This window comes from Sceloporus undulatus, chromosome 2 (genome assembly GCF_019175285.1).
Source record: "Sceloporus undulatus isolate JIND9_A2432 ecotype Alabama chromosome 2, SceUnd_v1.1, whole genome shotgun sequence".
In the NCBI taxonomy this organism is placed as follows: domain Eukaryota; kingdom Metazoa; phylum Chordata; class Lepidosauria; order Squamata; family Phrynosomatidae; genus Sceloporus; species Sceloporus undulatus.
In genome coordinates, this window is record NC_056523.1 from 11783533 (window position 1) to 11803862 (window position 20330).

The window sequence follows — 20330 nt, forward strand, 5'->3', positions numbered from 1 at the left end:
TTAGTTCCATCCCACCTTTCCCCCAGATTGGTGGATGGGTCTACCTGCTAACCTTGTCCTTCTCTTTCCTCACAGTTCCAGATGGTCCTTCGGATTTGCGAGCCATCAATGTAACTGTCTCCTCAGCAGTGCTGATGTGGCATCCTGCCATGGCTGAGATGAACAACTACATTGTCACCTATGGACCCAATGGTGGTGAGAGCTGGGAACTGGGCAAAGGTGGGGATGATGGTTTGGGCTTGCCCTTGAAGCAGTGTTCCCTATCCAAGAGAAGACTAAGCTTTGGCCCAGAAACCTTAGAACCTGGGACAATCCTGAAGTGGCAACCCTAACAGTGATATTTTGAAGACAAAGGCAGATCTTAGAAACACTGCTTGTCCAGTCTACAATTCCTGGAACCCATGATCAGTGTGCATGATGTTTGGCAGCTCTTCCACACTGTGGAAATAAAGCAGTTTGACACCCCTTTAACTGTCATGACTACATCCTGTGGAATCCTGGGATCTGTAGTTTGATGAGCTACCAGAACTCTCTATACCAGGCAGTATATCTCACTAACTGAACTTTGCAGGTCTCCTCTTATTTTCTGGGGCTGCATTTGAATCAGGGGCTCTTTTATGTCTCAAACATCCTTTCTCTGCTCTGCCCAGGCCCAAGAGTCTCTGAATCAGTGCCAGGGAACCGGGTCCAGCTGCAGCTGTCGGGGCTACGCCGGGACACAGAATACCGGGCCAGCGTCTATGGGGAGAAGGAAGGAAACCGGAGCTCTCCCATCAGTGTCACCTTCACCACTGGTATGTGGATAGGACTGAGGAACAGATAAAATTGCCTATTGGAAGGACAGCCTAAAGGGACCAGATCCTGTGGACTTTGGTAGCTAAGCAGGATCAGCTCTGGTTAATGTAGTCTGATCCCTGTATCTGCAGGATTAGTAACCAGAGTTTTACTTACCTGCATCTGGAAAAAGGAAGGTCTCTCTAGGCCACTGGAGGTCTTCCAGCATGATTTGGGATGCTTTGATTTGGATTTCCTGCATGGCAGGGGGTTGGACTGGATGGCCCTAGTGGTCTCTTCCAACTCTATGATTCTATGATTCTATGATTCTACAGTCAACTGCCTCTGGAAATATAGCGTTTGATGTTAACAGTGGTTTCCCTTTATCCACTGATCCTTCATAGATTTGCAGGTTGGGCTGTACTTGAATGGGAGACTGCCAATAAATACCAGATGCTGTAGGCTCTATTTCAGAGGAAGGAAATCAGTGCCAGGGAACCGGGTCCAGCTGAGTAGTTTTTGTCTAAGAAAACTCTATGAGATTCATGCAGTTGACAAGTGAATTTAAGGCACATACATGTACACACACACATCAGATGCTGTGAGAGAATCCAAACTCTTCTTGTCAGCTGCTAGGGAAAATGGTTTGGCCACTGCTGAAGATGAGAAGTTGGTGCTTGGACAAGTTAGATTTTTTTATCTACAAGTTCCGAAATCCCGAGTCCTAAAATTACAACTGCTGGAAGAAGTGTCCCTGACTTTGTGGCATCTTCTGATTTACACTCTTGAGAGGCAACACATTTTATAGTTAAGGACAGAGATTTCCCTTGTGTCAGGCCCCAAATTCTTATTGCCTGGATTTTTAAAGCTCTTCTCTTTTTTCTCCAGGTGCGGATGGACCCCGGGACCTCCGTGCTAGTGAGATCTCAGCCCGCAGCGCTCGTCTCACTTGGTCACCACCACGTGCAGTTCCGGGTGGATATCTCTTGAGTTATGAAACTCCATATGGGCAACTAAAGGTATCTGAGCAACTGACTTGGGTACTGTTAAACACATACCACAGTTATCAAAGGGGAGAACACTGAAATGTATAATAATAATAATAATAATAATAATAATAATAATAAATTTTATTTATACCCCGCCCTTCCATGGATATGATCAGGGCGGCTTACAAAATTTAAAAACATTACAATACAAAGTTAAAATCGAATAAACAGTTAAAAACATTACTACAAGACAGGAACAGGAAAACAATAAAATAGAAAAATACACATGGCAGGGGCAGAAAAAAAATGAAAATTAAACATCAATCCAGGGTCAAAAGAGAAAAGAGGGGAAAGGGGGCAGGAAAATAAATGGACAAATTAAGGTGGGAAGGCCAGCCGGAATAGGTATGTTTTCAACTGTTTTTTAAAAACAGCTAATGAGGCGGCGGAGCGAAGCTCTGCAGGGAGCTTATTCCAAAGGGGAGGGGCAGCAGTAGTAAAAGCCCTCTGTGAGGTCCGCACATGATTGGACCTAGGGACCTCCAACAGTTTAGTCCCGGAAGTTCTGAGTGTGCGAGGCGGATTATATGGGGAGAGGCGGTCCTCCAAGTATCCTGGGCCCAAGCCATTTAGGGCTTTATAGGTCAAAACCAACACCTTGTATTGAGCTCGGAAGTGAATAGGCAGCCAGTGAAGATCTTTTAGAATAGGTGTTACATGGTCCGACCTGGAACTACCAGCGACCAATCTGGCTGCCATATTCTGCACCAATTGCAGCTTCCGGGTTTGGTACAAGGGTTGCCCCATGTAGAGCGCATTGCAGAAATCCAATCGAGAGGTTATCAAAGCATGTACAACAGTTTCTAGGTCCTTTCGGTCAAAATGGAAATCTACATGCCGAGTGTATTGGAAACAAACAAGCACTGGGGGTGTATCTGTACTGCAGAATTAATGCAGTTTGCAAAAGGTAAAGTAAAGTTAGTCCCTTGACATGAATGTCTAGTCATAACCAACTGTACTGGGTGGTGCTCATCTTCGTTACTAAGTCGAAGAGCCAGCACTGTCCAAAGACGAATCCGGTGGTCATTTGGCCAGCATGACTCCACCAAATGCTGTTACCTTCCCACTGACGTGGAACCTATTCATCTGCTTGCATTTTTACATGCTTTCGAACTGCCAGGTTGGCAGTTTGACTCTCCTTTAACTGCCATGGCTCTGGAAATGAAGTGTTGTGAACTATTGAGCCTTCTCTGTCAAAGAGTCTGCTGCCACAACAAACTACAAATCTCAGTATTCCATAGGTTGGAGCCATGGCAGTTAAAGTGTTGTTGTTGTTGTTGTTGTTGTTGTTGTTGTGTGACTTAAAGACTTCTCTGACTTAAGGCAACCTCAAGGTGAACTTATCATAGGGTTTGCTTGGAAAATTTCTTCAGAGGGGATTTGCCATTGCCATCCTCTGAGGCTGAGAGACTGTGACAAGGTTACCTAATAGCTTTACATGACTGAGCTGGGATATGAACCTTGGTCTCCACAATCATAGTTCAACATTCAAACCACTGTACCATGCTGGCTCTCACAAAGAGGTGGCTGCATTAATTCTGCAATATAGTAGCTTCGGACAGAGGACAACTTCTAGTCCTATATCTGATTCCCAAATAGCACTGGCTGTAGATCCAGATCTCCCCAAGAGTTCTTTCAGTGCCAAACATGGGCACAGGTTACTGTTGTAAGATAAGCTTCATTTGTGGTAGATGATGCTGCAAATGACATACAGCAGAGAAGCACTCTGACCCTTTCGCTGATAGGATCCAGCACCCTTTATAAATGACCCTCAAACAAATTCTACCCAGATTGTCCCTTGCAAGCAAACACATTCCTTATTGCTAGATGTATGAGGAGCTTTGGTTGGGGTGCACACACTCCTGGCCAAGGCTGATGAAAGATGGGCTATATAGTGCAGAAGCAAACAAAGAAAATCAAAGTGGACAAACATAACTCATCTCCGCAGCTATGACAACTCTGCAAACAAGCAACAGAAGAAAATTGACACACACCCTATAATCTATTCTCAGCTTCCATATCTTTTACCAGCCTTAAACTACAAAGCAAATGCAAAAAGTAGCCAACAAGGGGTGTGTCTACACTATAGAAATAATGCAGTTTGACACCACTTTAACTCCTATGGCTCCATCTGACAGAATCCTGGGATTTACAGTTTGATACACCTCCTCGGGGGATGGTGGAAAGATCCAGGGGGCAGTGAGGGGACGGGGGGGGGCAGCAAGAGGACCTTCAGTCAAAGGAATGGCATGTGATACCTAAGTAATTGTAAAAACAAGGGGAACTAGCAGCCTTTAGATTGATGGTGGGGATGAGAGTTGCATGAAACTTCTTTTCAGGGTTCATTAGATCACAGCACAGCCTGATCGTTGGTGGTGTCTTTCACATTTCACCTGATCACACAAGCTCAACCACTCATCCACATCTTTTGCTAGTAGCGGTGGTAGTGAGGAAGCGCTTACAAAGCTTGGGCACAGGGCATTGCTTCTGTGGCTCGGAGCATCATCATTTTGGAACAAACTGACTGACTGGAATTAGAGCCCGTGGCAGCAATGGGTTAGAAGTGGCAGCAAAAGGGACCTTTCAAATTTGGATCTCTGCTTAAGCTTTGTGAATGTTGCTGGGATGTGGCTGGCAGGATGGACCTGCACTGCTGTTTCCACTTTCTTCCATCAGACAGACCAAGAGAAGAGGTAGAAGAAGAAACAATGTTTGTGGGGAGGGGGACACTTGGAACTGTGTGGAGAAGACTGGGCTCTGGGGAAGGAAGGGAGGAGTATCCAAGGTTGAGTCCTTCACCTTGGATCAGCTCCTTTTCCCTGTCTACACCAGTCTCCAGAGCATATGGCCTCTGTAAAGCCCCTACATACACACTGGTTTCGCCTCTCTCCACCCCAAAGAAGAACAATTGAGAGTCCTTCCTTGTTAGGAAGAAGCTTTTCCCCTTGAACATGATCTCCTTGGGAGCACAACCAAGCAGTGACCGAGAAGCCTCTTGCCTGCAGTGCCTTTTGCTGCAAGGCCAACATAGTTACTTCTCACCCAGCTGCTCAGTTGCTGCTCCCAGGATGACCAGGTACAAAGGGTGCAGTGACTGAAATTGGTTGTTTTGAATTTGCGGTAGAACAGTAGAACTAATATGAAGAAATATGTGTTGGGGGGCCCTAGGGGTGTCACCCAAGAAGAAAGGGGACGGTAACCCCAAAATGTTTGGAGACTATTTGTCTAGGGGCTTCCGATGAAAATGTCCTCTGTGTGACAGTTGCCAGTCTAGTCCTTTACTTGCCATGGTTCCCTCAGCCTGTGCACCAGGTTGGGTAACTCTCTTGTACTTGCTAGTTTGGTTTTATTACCACTTACACTCTGTCCTCCACAGGAAATCTCTTTGGACGCTAACGTCACTTCATATGAACTCCAAGACCTCATTCCTTCCAGCCGTTACCAGGCTCAAGTCCAGGCACTGAGGAGAGGGATGCTCACAGCTTCCACCTCCACATCCTTCACCACCGGTAACAGCCTTACAAGTTTCCTGGGGGAGAGTTCTCATCCTGACATATCATTATAGTTTCCACACATGAGGCATCCTTTGCTTTTGCAGTAGACCAGAAGGTTGAATTGCATTGCAAATCCCTGCTCTAGATCTGCAGTAATAATGTGAGAGGCTCAATGGTGATAATTTAAGTATTAAAGACTTTATTACACGTGACTATGAAATCAATTTTAAATTCAAAATAGTGCCTTTGGTGAGACTTATCACACAATGCCATCCCCATCTTGTCGCTGCTTTGCTGTCGAAATGTGGTTAGAATGCACCTTGTTATTGACAAGGAAAACCCATCAATAAGCCCCCAAATGTGCAGGTGTCCCATTAGTCCTCATGTGTGATAATTTATTTGCTGGCAGTTCTAGTATTGGGCAGTCATGTGGTTTCATGTCCTCTCCCCCTAGGTCCTCCTTTCGGATTTTTTTTTTTTTACTTTCTTTTATTTTTATATCTTTATACAGTGAGCCCTTATTATCCACTGCGGTTTGGTCACCAGTCCCCCATGGATACCAAAATTCATGGATGCTCAAATCCCATTAAATACAATGGCCTAGTAAAATGATGTCTCTTATATACTGTAAATGGCAAAATGCTTTTTGGAATTTATATATTTTAAAAATATTTTCAACTCATGGATGCTTGAATCCATGAATAAAAAAAATATGTGGATATGGAAGACTGAGTGCACTTTTTAAAAAATTATATCTGCATACTTCCGAAATTATGTTTAAAAATAAAAATAAACTCTGAAAGGCATAATGGTAGGGCTAGGGAGGAGTGCAGAAGTCAGTGTGAGGCCCTTAAAACGCAGAATATGAAAATGGCAGCTAACAAGAACATGAGAGTGAGTGCCAGCCAATCTTATTGCATTTCCTCAGCAGCTGGTGGCCAAGGTGTAACCCCTTCCAGATAGAGGCCTGTTTTCTGTTATAGTTAGGGAGAGAACCTTGAAAAATATGTTGCAACAAAGAATGCTTCAGTTCAGGATTCAAGTCAACCAGCCATACTCTTTCCTATAACATTTCATTCTGTTTCCTTTCCTTTCTTCCATTTGTCATTCTTCCTCTTTTCCTGGAAGATTCGCCCTTCTGTAGATACAGGTTGAATCTCCCTTATCTAAAATGCTTGAGACCAGAAGTGTTTTGCATTTGGGAGTTTTTTCAGTTTTGGAATATTTGCATGTAATGAGATATCTTGGAGATGGGACCCAACAATGATATTCCTTTGTTTCATATATACTTTATACATATAGCCTGAAAGTGATTGATACACAATATTTTAAATAATTTACACAAACAAAATTTATGTACATTGAACCATCAGAAAGCCAACGTGTCACTATCTCAGCCATTCATGTGGACAATTTGGAATATTCAGATTTTGGCATTCAGGATAAAGGAGAATCTATCTGTAGTGCTCATGCTCAGTCCTTATGCTGATATTTTGTAGTGGTTCTTTACCCCCTTAAAAAAAAATTCTGCAGTACTTGAGCTTTAAGCAAGCCTGCTGATTTCTTCCTTATGTGCATGAAGAGTTGGTCTATATATGGATTAGTACACAAAGAATTGAGTTTGTTGTTAGCATAAACTAAGCTAGTCACTGACAAGTTATCCTTTCTTTCCTCGGCAGAACATCTGACATACCCCTTTCCTCGGGATTGCTCAGAGGAGAGCCTGAATGGACCAGGACCCTCTCGGGTAACAACTATTTATCTTGGGGGCAACAGAGAACACCCCTTGCAGGTGTACTGTGACATGGAGACTGATGGAGGAGGCTGGATAGTGAGTATTAAGAGTGCAGCTATCAAGTGGATTGGTCAGCATGCACTTACAGTGGGGCCCTCGGTTTGTTTCCAGACCCTCTGTGGATACCAAAATCCATGGATGCTCAAATCTCATTATATACAATAGTGTATTAAAATGGTGTCCCTTATATAAAATACCTAAATCAAACAGCTTCATTTATATACCACTTCATTCTGAACGAATAGTGTCTAAGTGGTTTACAAAATGTAAGCTAATTGCCCCCTACAAGCTGGGTACACATTTAAACGTCCTCTTCAGAAGGATGCAAGCATGAGTCGAGCTTGAGCCCTTTTGCTGGTATGAATTTCTTTGTGTGAATATTTCCGAACCATGGTTGAATCCATGCATATGGGGAGCTGACTGTACTTTGTTCAACTGCCACAGATTTGTCAACCCAAGACTCAGAAGCTTCCATTTTTTGAGGAGGAAAGAAATCCTGAGTCTATCACACACTTCATCATTGTAGTGCTCTCTGTGTCTTAAGGCATGTCTGCACAGACGCTTTAAACGGGTTTCTCCCCAACCTCTGGTTACCTTGTCTTCATGACACAGCACCAGAGACCCAGTTTTATTTTCGACTGTTTTCATTGGGAAAGGGCAGTCCCACAATGAATCCAGGCCATCCTTTCCCTAAACCAGTGGTTCCCAACCTTCCTAATGCTGCGACCCTTTAATACAGTTCCTCATGTTGTGGTGACCCCCAACCATGAAATTATTTCCATTGCTACTTCATAACTGTAATTACATAGGTGTTTTCTGATGGTCTTAGGTGACCCCTGTGAAAGGGTCATTCGACCCCCAAAGGGGTCCCGACCCACAGGTTGGGAACCACTGCCCTAAACTAAATTATAAGAAATCACAATTTTCTCTGGATCTTCCCAGAAAATGCAGAGCACTCTGACGTGATTCTGGGCAACTGTTTACAAAGCATCCTACTGTGCTGCCCGCCAGCACTGGTAACAAAGAGGCACCTAGCCAGGTGATCAACACACTGGCTTTCTATTTATAGCCTTATCACTTTAGAAAAGTAAGCTGAGATGGAGCAGGAGAGAAGTAGCTTTCTGTTTACCTCTCTGGTTGCACTTCTGTTTTCCTTCCAGGGGGAGATGGCGATAAAAGCATGCCTTTTGCCAGATTTTCCCAGTATAACAAAAGACACACTTTTATCACCATCTCCCTCAGGAAGAGAACAGAAGTACCCCAAGGGCGTGTGATGATAAGCAAAAAGTTGTTAGTCTGCCACTCCATCTTAGCTTTCTTTTGTAATGCAATAAGGCTGATAGAGAGCAAGGAAGAGGTCTGCTTAAACAAAGCACAAACTCACGTTCATACCCTTATCGTCATCATTGTCCTCAGGTTTTTCAGCGTCGGATGAATGGCGAAACTGACTTCTGGCGTGAATGGCAGGATTATGCCACAGGCTTTGGCAATCTCACCCGAGAGTTTTGGTTAGGTGTGTACATGGCTCTGGATATCTTTCTCTTATGTAACGGAGTGTTACTGCCATTTGGTTGTTGTTGCCATTTTACATATCAGCAACTGGGAATGAGAGGATTTCGGGGGACAATAAGCTTTCACACTGTGCCATGATTTAGAATCAGGCCTACCCAGCCAAAGGGCTAACCAAAGCCTCCACCTTGCATTCAAGCACTTAGTATTTCTTGTTGTTTAGTGCCTTCAATATAAGTTTCCAACTTATGGCCACCCTATTGCTTGTCTATGTGTTACTGCTTGGCAGGAACTGGATGACCCTTGTAGTCTCTTCCAATTCTATGATTGTAAAGCAAACCTATTATGGGGTTTTCTTGGTAACATTTGTTCAAAGTGAGTTTTGTCCCAAGGTTTCCACAGCTGTGGTGGGTTTCAAACCCTGGTCTCCCAGAGTTCTAGTCCAATACATAAACCATTACACCACACTGGCTCTTCAGGCACATAGTATGTGCTAGTGGGACTTTTCAATCAGTCTGGATGCACCTGGACAGTTTGATCTTTAAAGTCTCAGATACTGGGTTAAAATAAACTGATCTGGGGAGCTGGTATAAAAAGTCTCTGATTGTACCAGGAGTTGACAGAAAACATGTATGGCCCTCCAAAATAAAATTGGAAAGAACAGGAACATAATCTGGGACTTCCTGGTCTTTTATGTAAGGGGTGTTTGTTTGTTTCCCTGGAAGTAATTTCAGGTTCTCTGCTAGGGATATGGTTAGTACTTGTTCCCCCACTATTCTCCAAGTATGGCAGGGGAAACCACCAAAACCCATAGAAAGAAGATTTCAGGCTTTGAAATTATATCCCAAAGGAGGCTGGGGTCTCTCCTTTTATTAGCAAGTGAAAATCTTTCTATTCAAAGAAGTTTTTAGGATCTGACTGCAAGAGCTTTTAAAATTGTGCAGTTACTGACTTATGTCTTTTGACTTTTACTCATTTGTTTAAATGGTTTTAGTTCTATGGATAGGTCAATTTCATATTCATATTTAATAGGTTTATTGCATGAGGACAGAAAGTGGAAGTTTGCCCAGATAGTAACACCTTTCTTTACCACATGGTGTCATAGTGCTTCTGTTCTCTTCCTGAGGGAGATGGCTGTAAAAATCTTTTTTCTAGCTGAAAAGAGGAACCATTAGACAAAAGACTCACTTTTACAACCATCTCCCATGGGAAGAGAATTGAAGAATTATGACATCGGCATGTAGAAAGATGCTACTATCCAGCTGAACTTCCACTTTCTTTCCTCACATATTAAGCTCTTAAGTCTTTATAAGTGCAGATGGGCAAAGACCAGTCTGACATTCTAAACAAGTGGTATAGGGAAATGTGAGAGAGAGAAGGAAAAGGGGAGTCATCTTTCTCTACTATTTGCTTCCAGGAAATGATGCTTTGCACCAGTTGACGTCCTCAGGAGACTATGAGCTGCGTGTGGATCTCCGTGCTGGGAAAGAGTCTGTCTATGCCACCTATCAGAGCTTCCGCGTGGACTCCCCTGCTGACTATTACCGCCTCCACCTGGGCAGTTACAGTGGCACGGCTGGTGAGTGTTGGGCTGATATGGGTGGACTAGACAGGCAGCCCACTGTGTTGGTTCTGAGAAGAGTCAACTCCTTGAATTAATAAGATTATCCTACCTTTTAACTACACTTTCAACAGGTGACTGAGTGGGTCTTTTCTAGCCGATGGCCAACCAGTGGCATCACTATCACCTGGTGTGGTAACTCATGGTGTCTCACACACCCCCCATTGACCTCCTCCCATTCCACACCATACAGAATCCATTTCCATATATTCGTGAATGTAATGGCAATAGTTGTGACATAAACAACTAGGTGAAAGAGATGAAAAAAATGAATCATACAAAGATGAACCCCAAATTCTGCAGAAGTGGAAGCTACATTAAGAGAAACTAGGTAAAATAAATCACTAGGAACAGATGACATTCCAATCGAACTGCTACAATTCACACATACAGAAGCAACTCTAGTGTTCACTAAAATATGCCAACAAATATGGAAAACAAAACACGGGCCAACAGACTGGAAACATGAATTATTAGTAAAGACAATAATGCTGGGGAAGGCTGAGGGTAGTAGAAGAAGAGGAAGAGTGTATGCCAGATGGATGGACTCAATTAGGAAGGTCACGGATATGAATCTACAAGACTTATGCAGAGCAATGGAGGACAGGGGATCTTGGAGATGTCTGATCCACACAGTTGCCATGAGTTGGAGTCAACTTGAGGGTAGTTAATGACCAAAAAAAAAAAAAAGACAATAGTTGTAACATAAACAACTAGCAAAATTAAAATTACATGTTTAAATTACCATGTCATATACAAAGCCTGTGTGTCAGCACCAGTATTTAAAAGGGATATGGGTAAATAAATGCCACAAACCATTTCTGGCAAAAGACAGACTAAAGTTTGGGGAGCAGTGGTGTCATCTGGTATGGCCTACATCCCTCACTTCTGCCTTGTGAAACCCCTGTGGCCAACTTATGTGTGTTTTAGAGAATTCAAGATAGGACAGGGAACCAAGGGGAGAATCCTTCTCCATTTTCACTCTCGCTTCCTTTCTGCCTTCGCAGGTGATGCGTTCAGCTACCATTCAGGCAGCGTCTTCTCCACTCGGGACAGGGACCCCAATCGGGTTATCATCCCCTGCGCCGTCTCGTACCGCGGAGCCTGGTGGTACCGCAACTGCCACTATGTCAACCTAAATGGGCTCTACGCAAACAACCGCGACCACCAGGTACAAAGAAATGGCATAAGGGGAGGAGGAGGAAAGGAAGGGGGAATCAAGGAAGGGCTGCTGTGCTTTTTTGGTTTCTTTCTTTCAAAGAGATACAGTGTGCTTAAGACAGGGTTTCTACCTTTTATGTATATAGTAACCTTCCCCCACACAGGGTCCACCAGATGTGCAGGATTACAACTCCCATCATCCCCAACCAACATGAGCATTGTTTCTTTGGGCACACTAGTGTGGATTCTGGCAGGGTAAAGGGGTGAAAATGTCGTCATCCCCACCTGCAGTCGCCCACCCCCTGGTCTACAGAATGCAAAGAGCAATTTGGCAATGATAGTGTCCCACTCCACTGCTGTTGTTCCAGATCACTTCCTGGTTTGAAAAAGGTCTTTCTTTGACCTAGAAGACCCTGAGAGGCAAACACAAATTTGAACTCAGGTCTCCCACTCTCAAGTCTAGTGCTGTACAGGTTGAGTCTCACTTCTCTGGAATTCTGAAATCCAGAATATTCCAGTATCATCCATAGTGACATCTTTGCTTTGCATATGAATAAGAGACCTCTAAGACTCCCTATCATCAACAGCCCTGCTCAGCTTTTGCAGATTCATAGCCATAGCTTCCTAGATTGATCTATTTGTCTGTAGTGTGGTCTTCCTCTTTTCCTGATAAGCACTATTGTCATTTCTAGTGAGTCGTGTCTTGCTTACTCTAAAAATGTTGTTAGGAATAAGACATAGTGGTAAAGAAACAATGGAACAATTGATGTGATCCATTTGCATAATATTAAAATGTGCACAATGTACTTAATTTGTGCATTATCCAAATTTGCATAATATGCAAAAGACATTACCTGGTTTTGGAAAACTAGAATATGGCAACTCTACACTGTGGTTGCACATAGTTCTAATCCAACCAGCCATAATTAACCTATTGGCCTAGTTAAGTTTATATGGATGTGAGAGCTGGAGAGTGAAGAAAGAAAATAAGATAAGAAGAAAATCAGTTAATCAGAGATGTGATGCTGTGGAGAAGACTGATGATGATACTGCAGGTGGCCAAAAAGACAAACAAATGTGTCTTTGAACACATCAAGTCTGAAATCTAGTCAAACTGAGACTATCGTACTTTAGCCACATCATGAAAAGACATGACTCACTTGTTACCCAAATTTCTGGGGTCCGGGGGGACACCCACAAACGAATCTAATTTTAAGGGGATTATAGTATTAGCTCAAATGAAAGATATAGTTTGATCAGGGCAACAGCAGTCTTGGGATCAGCCCAGCTATATCAAGTCCAAATCACAAAGAACTCCAGAGGCAGGTTTCCAAATGTAGCAGATTTGTAGTTTATTAAGGGGGTAAAGCAACACACACACACAGTTCACACTCGCACACAAGCGCTAACAAAATCAAAGGTGGGAGAGGTGAATTGAGTTGAGGTTTTGCTAATAGTAATACTTGCCTGACATGGCTCTTGAGTGCAATCGGTGGGAGTCCAGGATGGAGAAGGCTCCATATAGCCGCTGTGGCAGAAAAGAAGGCTATTCGGTGTATTGAGGGGCTGAACCTAGTAAAACTGACAGAATGTCTGCCCGCTACTGGACCAAGACTGAAGTCTAGCTATTTTCTACCAATATTTATACTCTGAATGTAGCTCAGGGGGCAGAAACCAAAAACTGAATGGATTAAAGCGCTTTAGAATGTTTGCCAAGTGGGAAAAGAATAGTTCGAAACCAGTTTGACTGCAGGGGGTGACAGGTGAGAATATGTCAGACAAAAGGAATTAGCATACTGGCTCTCAAGTCCTTTGTCTAACCATACTTTGGCCATAAACCCCTCTCACTCTACAGGCACAAAAGGGTTGTGTTGGCAAATCCAGTGCTCCCATCAAGGTGGGTGCCCTCCTCAACCCTGCTCACCCTGACCAGCTCTTCAAGTCCACCAAGACGTCTGGCTTCCACAGTGGGGTCCAGTCCAGATCACCCACTCCCAGTGTCCCTTGTAATATTAATTTGATATTAAACATGAGGGGTGATCAGGGGCCCAAAGCTTGGGATAACACACTGGAAAAGACAATAATGCTAGAAACGGCTGTGGGTAGAAAAAGAGGAAGACCTCATGCCAGATGGATGGACTCTTATTAGGGGAGATCATGGGCAAGAATCTGCAGGAACTAAGCAGAGCAGTGGAGAACAGAAATTCTTGGAGACGTCTTATCCACAGAGTTGCCATGAGTCAGGGTTGACTTGAGGGTAGTTAACAACGACAACAACACAAGTTACCCTAATAGATCTGCTTCTGTTCCCCCCAAACCATTGGGAACCAAAAGCATAATGTGTGTACAGTTCCGTACATCTCCTTGTTTCTCACTTCCTGCCTCTCTCTCTCTTTTCCTTCCTATCCCAGGGCATCAACTGGTTCAACTGGAAAGGATTTGAGTTTTCCATCCCCTTCACTGAGATGAAACTTCGACCCCGTGGCTTCCAGCCTTTGAGGCGGGCGTGAGCAAGAATGGGAGGCATACAAAGTGACTGAGGATGGCAGAGGAGGAGGAGGAGGAGGGAATAAATATACCAACTGCTCCTCTGCGATGGGATACCTCATACCCTCTCTTAATTTCCCTGCCCTGAGGAAAAAAAAAAGAGAGAGAGAGAGAGAGAAAACCAAGAACAACAACGGACAAACATTTTTAAAAGCACCTTGTATTTGTTGTTATTATTATTATTATTATTATCCTGCCACTCACTAGCCACAGAATGCCAAGAGTATGGAGCATCCAGAAGAGTCAAGGACGGGGAAAGAGACTGAAGAGGATGCAGTCACTTAGTTTAGATGGTGTCACAGAATAGCTGAACAGTCCTTTGCTCAGCAGTTCCATTCTTTCTGGAGAGCCATTGAGAAGGGAATAAGGAGGGCAAGCTGGCCAGTGCCTTATCCATCCATCCATCCATCCATCCATCCATCCATCCATCCATCCCCAAAATGGGCCAGCTGCTAAGCTAGTTGCCACCAATGGTGGTTTCTCCTCTGGGCTGGCAGCTGATATTGGCCTTGTCTCCTCCAGGTGCAAGTCCCTTTCTGTCCTTGGGCGCATCTACACTGTAGAAATAAAGCATTTTGGCACCACTTTAAGTGTTGTGGCTCCATCCTATGGAAATCTGGGATTTGTAATTTTACAAGCCTTACCAGCTAAAGAGTGTCTACAAACCCCAGGATTCTGTAGGATGGAGTCACAACAGTTAAAGTGGTGTCAAACTGCATTATTTCTACAGTGTAGATACACTCATTGTTCCTTGTAGTTCCATCACCAGTGATTTGGAAAAGTTCCTCTTTTTGGACAATGACACCTACTATCCATCAGCCAGCATGCCCAGTGGCCATGTTGACTGAGGATTCTGGGAGATGTAGTCCAAAATGGAAACTTTGCCAAGCTCAGTTTGTCCCTCATTTTTCCAACATAAAACTTTCTATGTTTCTCCTTCAGCTTCCCTCTTTATTATCTTCTGTTTCCCGCAAGCACTCCTCAAAAACATGATATACTCATCAGTAGCCACCAGATACATGTCAAGATCAAAGCACTTTTTAATAATTATTATTTTCCCCTCTTCTGGGAATTTTGTAAGCTCAAAGCCGCAGATGTTGTTGCCTCTTCCACCTCCACCCCAGCCACCACTGAAAGCTCTCACACCCCACCTCTCCAATAACAAGTGGTAATTGTAAAAAGAGCAACAGAAATCCAAAAATGGATCCATGGAGTGAGAAGATGGGAGAGCATAGGATAGGAAGCACTAAACAGAATGGATGGGAAAGACCTTGAAATGAAAAGCAGAATGAAATAGAGAGAACATTTATATAATGCACACAAAGCAAGGACAAATTGGCAAGCCATACCCTCCAACATTTTAGAGATAAAAACCGGGACACATGTGGCCAGGCAACATCAGAGTGCAGTTAAGATGGCAGAAATTATTAATGAGGAAGAATACACATACTAGGAGAAGCTGCAGCAGTTTACCTTTGTCTGAACCTATTGGAAATGTCTGGATTCCATCCCCTTCTTTTTTTCTGCTAATTCAGTGCAAACTCCTTTTGGTCCTCTGAACTCAGTTTGCCACAGCTGAAGATAGAAGGGGAAAGTGGCAGGCAAAAGGAGAGAGGTGCATTTATCTTTGTGTCTCCACATGAGGTTGAAGCACTTTGTTCTCTTCTGGTCGTAAAAGCATAGAAGAGGGTCATCATTAAAGTGTTGTAAAAGTGTCTCTTTTGCCACACTGGAAAAATCCATTTGGCAAAACGGACATGCATTCTACTTTGGGCTACAAATCTGAGAAATAAGCCCAGTTGATAAAGAACTCCTATTGCTCTTAAAAATCAACCAAGCTACACTACCTTTAGTGGTGTGCATGTATGTGCTCCTTAGCTTGATTGTACATGAGGTTTGGAAGGAAGAAATTCTTCAAAAGACCAGCAGCAATCCAATGGCAGACTTAATCCAACATGATGGATTAAGGTTTTTTTTTCCTGACACAAGGGATTCTGATGGTGTGATTGACAGAAAGCAGTGGTCAAATAGGACTTGCTTTTCAGTGACTCAAATGAATCTAACCAGTGAATTGTAGCCAGAATTTTTGGAGTGGTAAAAAAGTAGTGCATGGAAAAGTTACTTTTGGGACCACAACTTTCAGTGTTTCCCAGACTTTTTGAACATGTCAGCTGGAAAATTCTGGGAGCTGTGGTTCCCAAAAGTAACTTTTCCATACTGTCTAAAGTTCATGGCAACCTATCTGAAAATGCTCACAAAGATGTGTATACATTTCTTTCCCATACATTTCTGATGAACCAAAGTTTAAATTGGTGAAATTCTCAAAAGTTTGGGAAAAGACTGAACAATTGTCAAATGGAGAAACCAAAAGTTGATGGATTTGGTCAATCTTTTCCTACTCTCCTGTCTCCTAAAACAACACCTGCACCCCAGTATTTGGATATCTGCAGTATCAGAGGGGAAGGGGGAGGATTTCTTTTTCTGGAGGGTGGCAAAGATGTGTTACGTAGCAGAGATAGTCCTTACAGCTCAAGGCAAGGCAGGATATTTGCACCAGGTGGGTGGGAGAGGCAGGCTGTACAGTGTTACTTTGCGGGAGGGGGTTGGGATAAAGTTTCTCTATAAGAAGCGCTTGGGGAAAAGTTATTTTTAGATCATTGTGAGAAAATGTTTAAAATAAAAATTGAGTTTTTGAAAAAGGATGTAGAGGGAAGCATGACTTTCTTTTGATGTTGTGGTGTTCTTGTGTATAAAAGAGTCCTTTGGGGCACTGCCTCGCCTAGGCTTGCCGTTTGTGCCGGAAAACTGGGAAAATCCCTGATTAAAGAGTCTGAAAAATGTCTTGGCTGGTTGGGCCAGTTGAAGTAGCAGATCCCAGATTCCTAAAGGGAGGAGTGAAACCTTGTGAGAAGACTCATCATCCTGCCCTTGAAGCTCTGGGTGGTACAGTACTACACAAACGTGCCAGAATCAGAGCCCAGAAGGCAGGAAGGGAAAGGGGAAAAGGTGAGCAGAGGAGGACTGGTGTATGTATGTGGTGATGCTGCTTGGGGTGGTGGAAAGTTGCTTCCAAGCAGCTGCCAAAGAAGGAGAGAGTCCCTCTTACTCTAGTGGCTTCTTGGGAGCTTCTCTCCACCCCTCCCCATAGAAGTGTGTGAAGTAGGGAGAAAGGTTGATGTGCACATCCAATTTGTTTCTGACTTATGATGACCCTAAGCTGAACCCATGTCAGGGTTTTCTGGGGCTAAGTCACCCAGTGAGATTCCATGGACAAACAGGGATTCAAACAGCACTCTGACTTCTTATTCCTATGATAACAGTCAAGAGTGGAGTTTGATGGTCTTAAAGATGGATCTACCAGCATGAAGTGCAAAGCTAAGTGCAACAACAAAAAAGAGGACTTGATGCCCTCCTTGGTTTTATCCCTTTCCTTCTGCCCTACATAGCCCCTGAGAAAAAGGTGCAAACCTATGTGTCTAGGCTGGAATTCTATATTGGCTATTTCATTATGTCTGCTTGACTAAATAGCATCTCCTGGCCTGCCACCACCTCCAATCTACGTTACTGGGCATCAGGTGCACTGAGAGGAAGTCTGTTCTTTTGGCATTTGGGGCATGGGTGGATGATGTTTCCACCCACTTCTGACAGTCAGCAAGGCTGCAACGTGTACGTGTAACAACAAGCCTGGTTTTGATGGTCAAGTCACAGGAATGTCATCCACCCACATCCCAGTCATCAGCAGAATAGACATTGTACTCTTGTTGCCACTGATGCCCTCCCGCTGTCCTTTCAGACCAGATGACACTAACCACTGGTATGGCACTGGGTGCCACAACTATGATCATGAATACCAAAGAGTATTCATGATAGTGCTGTTTACGCCCTTGTAAATGCTCAACAGAGTGCCAGCCATTATCATCGGTTCATCGCGATTGTAAGAGATGTGAAGAAGTATTGTCTCTCTCGTTAAATATACAGGATACTGGTTACTTGATAGTTCAATGAAGTCTTGACAAGCTGTGAAAACATGCGGCTTCCCAACTGAGGACTACGAATTTTAGTTTCACATCATTTACAAATGAAAAGAAGGGACGAGATCTTCCAGAAGAGAATTTGATGGGCAAAGTTGTGTACTTTGCATAAACAACCATTCAGACAAGGTCTTAAAAACAAAACTTGGTATAAAGCTTATCTTCTCACTGATCAACATGTTACCCTTTTCCTTTTGCTTATTTTACAGTGCAATGCCTACACTCCCCCCTTTTTATTTTTAGTTCCCTTAGGGCTGTTCTAACTGGAAAAGTGTGCAGTTAATATCAGTCGCATTTACTCCAAAGTAAGCCAAACCATGGATGTTAATTGTGAGTAAACATTACAAAGTCCAGGCTCTCTCTCACTACAAAGGCAATGCCCTTCCAGTTGTTTTCTTATGATGATGTATGTCCTAACTGCTGCTAATAGTACTCTTGACTTGCATTTGTATAGAAGACTGCTTTTCTCTCCTAACAAGAGCAATTGAATTTGTATAAAGGGTCAGGCTAAGCATGAACACAATGTGAAATTTTATCATTCATTCCTTTTCCTGAATCTTCAAAATGGTTTGTGTGTAAATATATAAATATATTTAACGGGGGAGTGACAGTGGTTTAGTGGTTTTAAATGTTGGACTACACTGAGAGGGGTTTCAAATCCCTGCTGGGCCATGAAAACCCACAGGGTGACCTTGGGCAAGTCAAACTCAGAGCTGGATTAGGACTCTGGTTGGGAATGATGACAACTGCAGTCCAGCCATTGGGAAGAAGTCCCAGGATGAGGACAACTACAATCCAACCATGGCATTCAACTACTTTGATGGGAGTTTTAGTCCAACAGAGTCCATCCAACTACTAACCAGGGATATCTGACCCTGTACAAGAAAACTCCAGTAGAGGGTTTCCAAGCAGCCACAGCAAGCTTTGACAATAGGCCAGGAATGCTGGAAGCTGTAGTCTAACATCTGGAGTGATGCAGTTTGTGCACCCCAATCAACTACATTGATGGGAGTTATAGTAGTTTTGGATGAACTAAGCTCTCAGAATCCCCATCCAGCTCAGCCCATTTAACCATGTTGGCTGGGTGATCCTGGGACTGGGAGTTGTAGGTTGCAGAGTGCTGAAATGGCCTGGGGCTAGATATGGCCCACAGGCCATATTGAGAACTTAAGGGTATGGTGGAGTAAGGCTGCCTCCTCCCCTCCCTAGTCTTCTGTCCTCCCTCCCTCATTCTGCCACATTATCTTCTGTGACAAAAAAATAGTAACTTTAGAATGGGAGGTGTAGGAAGACAAGAGGAAGGGGATTTTATGGTATCCTCGGGTTCCCTTCCAAATCTAGGATGCTATGTATTCCTGCATGGCAGAAAGGGAGTTGGACTGGATGCCTCTTCGGGGTCCCTTCCAACTCTAGAATTCTATGTATTCCTGAATGGCAGAAGACAGCTGACCCAGGATGACGCCAGGGGTCCCTTCTAACTCTAGGATTCCTTGTTTGGACTAAACCAAACTACATGTGCTTGTTGTTGTTGTTGTTGTTGTTGTGTGCCTTCAAGTTGTTCCAAGCTGAGGAAAGTACCTTGCTTGGACTTCTGCCAAACCTCTTTTTGCATGTTATTCTGGTCACTTTTTGCTTTGAAAGTGGGGGGAAGGACCTTCAAAGGATGCTCTGTAATGCAAATGAAATTAGCACCCAGATAAATGTTAACGTAAATGTTCAACTTTGATCCCTTTTGATCATTCGGGAAATTTGTCAACAATGCCCCCTCGGGGAGGATGGACAATTTAAAAAAAAATCTCACCTGGCTTTTCAAGAATGAGACAAGAAAATTAATTTGGCACAAGAGTAATCATTGTATTGTGCAATTGTCGTGCAATCGTGGGTATAGCTACAGAAGTCAAAATTAAGTCTCCTGTATTCCCCAAATGAAATATTCCTTCAGTTCTCCAAATTTCCAGCAGTGGAATTATTCCGACCTAAAAATTCTTCCATTTGCTGTGCCCACCTTCCCTTGGAGAATCTGCAAGCCCCTATTATTTCACCACCTAAACTGTATTTCTAAATGCTCAAAGTTTTCAAGTTACTGCAAAGCTAGAAATTTGCAGAGTGAAAGAAAATTTATTGGGAATATGTGTGATGGAGTTGTTCTTTGTTGGGGTAATGCCCTCATTTTTGTCCACCTCCATCTCCCTCCCTTGTGTGCCGTTACACTTAAAAGACCACATACAGTTCTGGTAGCCAGAACCACATTTCTGCTAGCCCAAGGAAGGCATGCCTGGCCAGAACACTGAACAGAAGCACTCCACGCAGCAACATGGGAGATTATCACCCATGGAAAAGGACATCCTA

At 43.5% G+C, this 20330-nt stretch overlaps 1 protein-coding gene across 1 annotated transcript in view; it reads left to right on the top strand.

Moving 5' to 3' along the window:
* TNXB (tenascin XB) overlaps window positions 1–14601 on the top strand; it is a 140610-nt gene extending 126009 nt beyond the window's left edge. Inside the window, 9 exon segments of the mRNA XM_042450345.1 lie at window positions 76–195; window positions 651–794; window positions 1663–1793; window positions 5200–5332; window positions 6997–7148; window positions 8529–8625; window positions 10039–10200; window positions 11250–11413; window positions 13815–14601. Coding sequence (XP_042306279.1) covers window positions 76–195; window positions 651–794; window positions 1663–1793; window positions 5200–5332; window positions 6997–7148; window positions 8529–8625; window positions 10039–10200; window positions 11250–11413; window positions 13815–13913 — 1202 coding nt within the window. The 3' untranslated portion in view covers window positions 13914–14601.
* Window positions 14602–20330: the final 5729 nt, after the last annotated feature.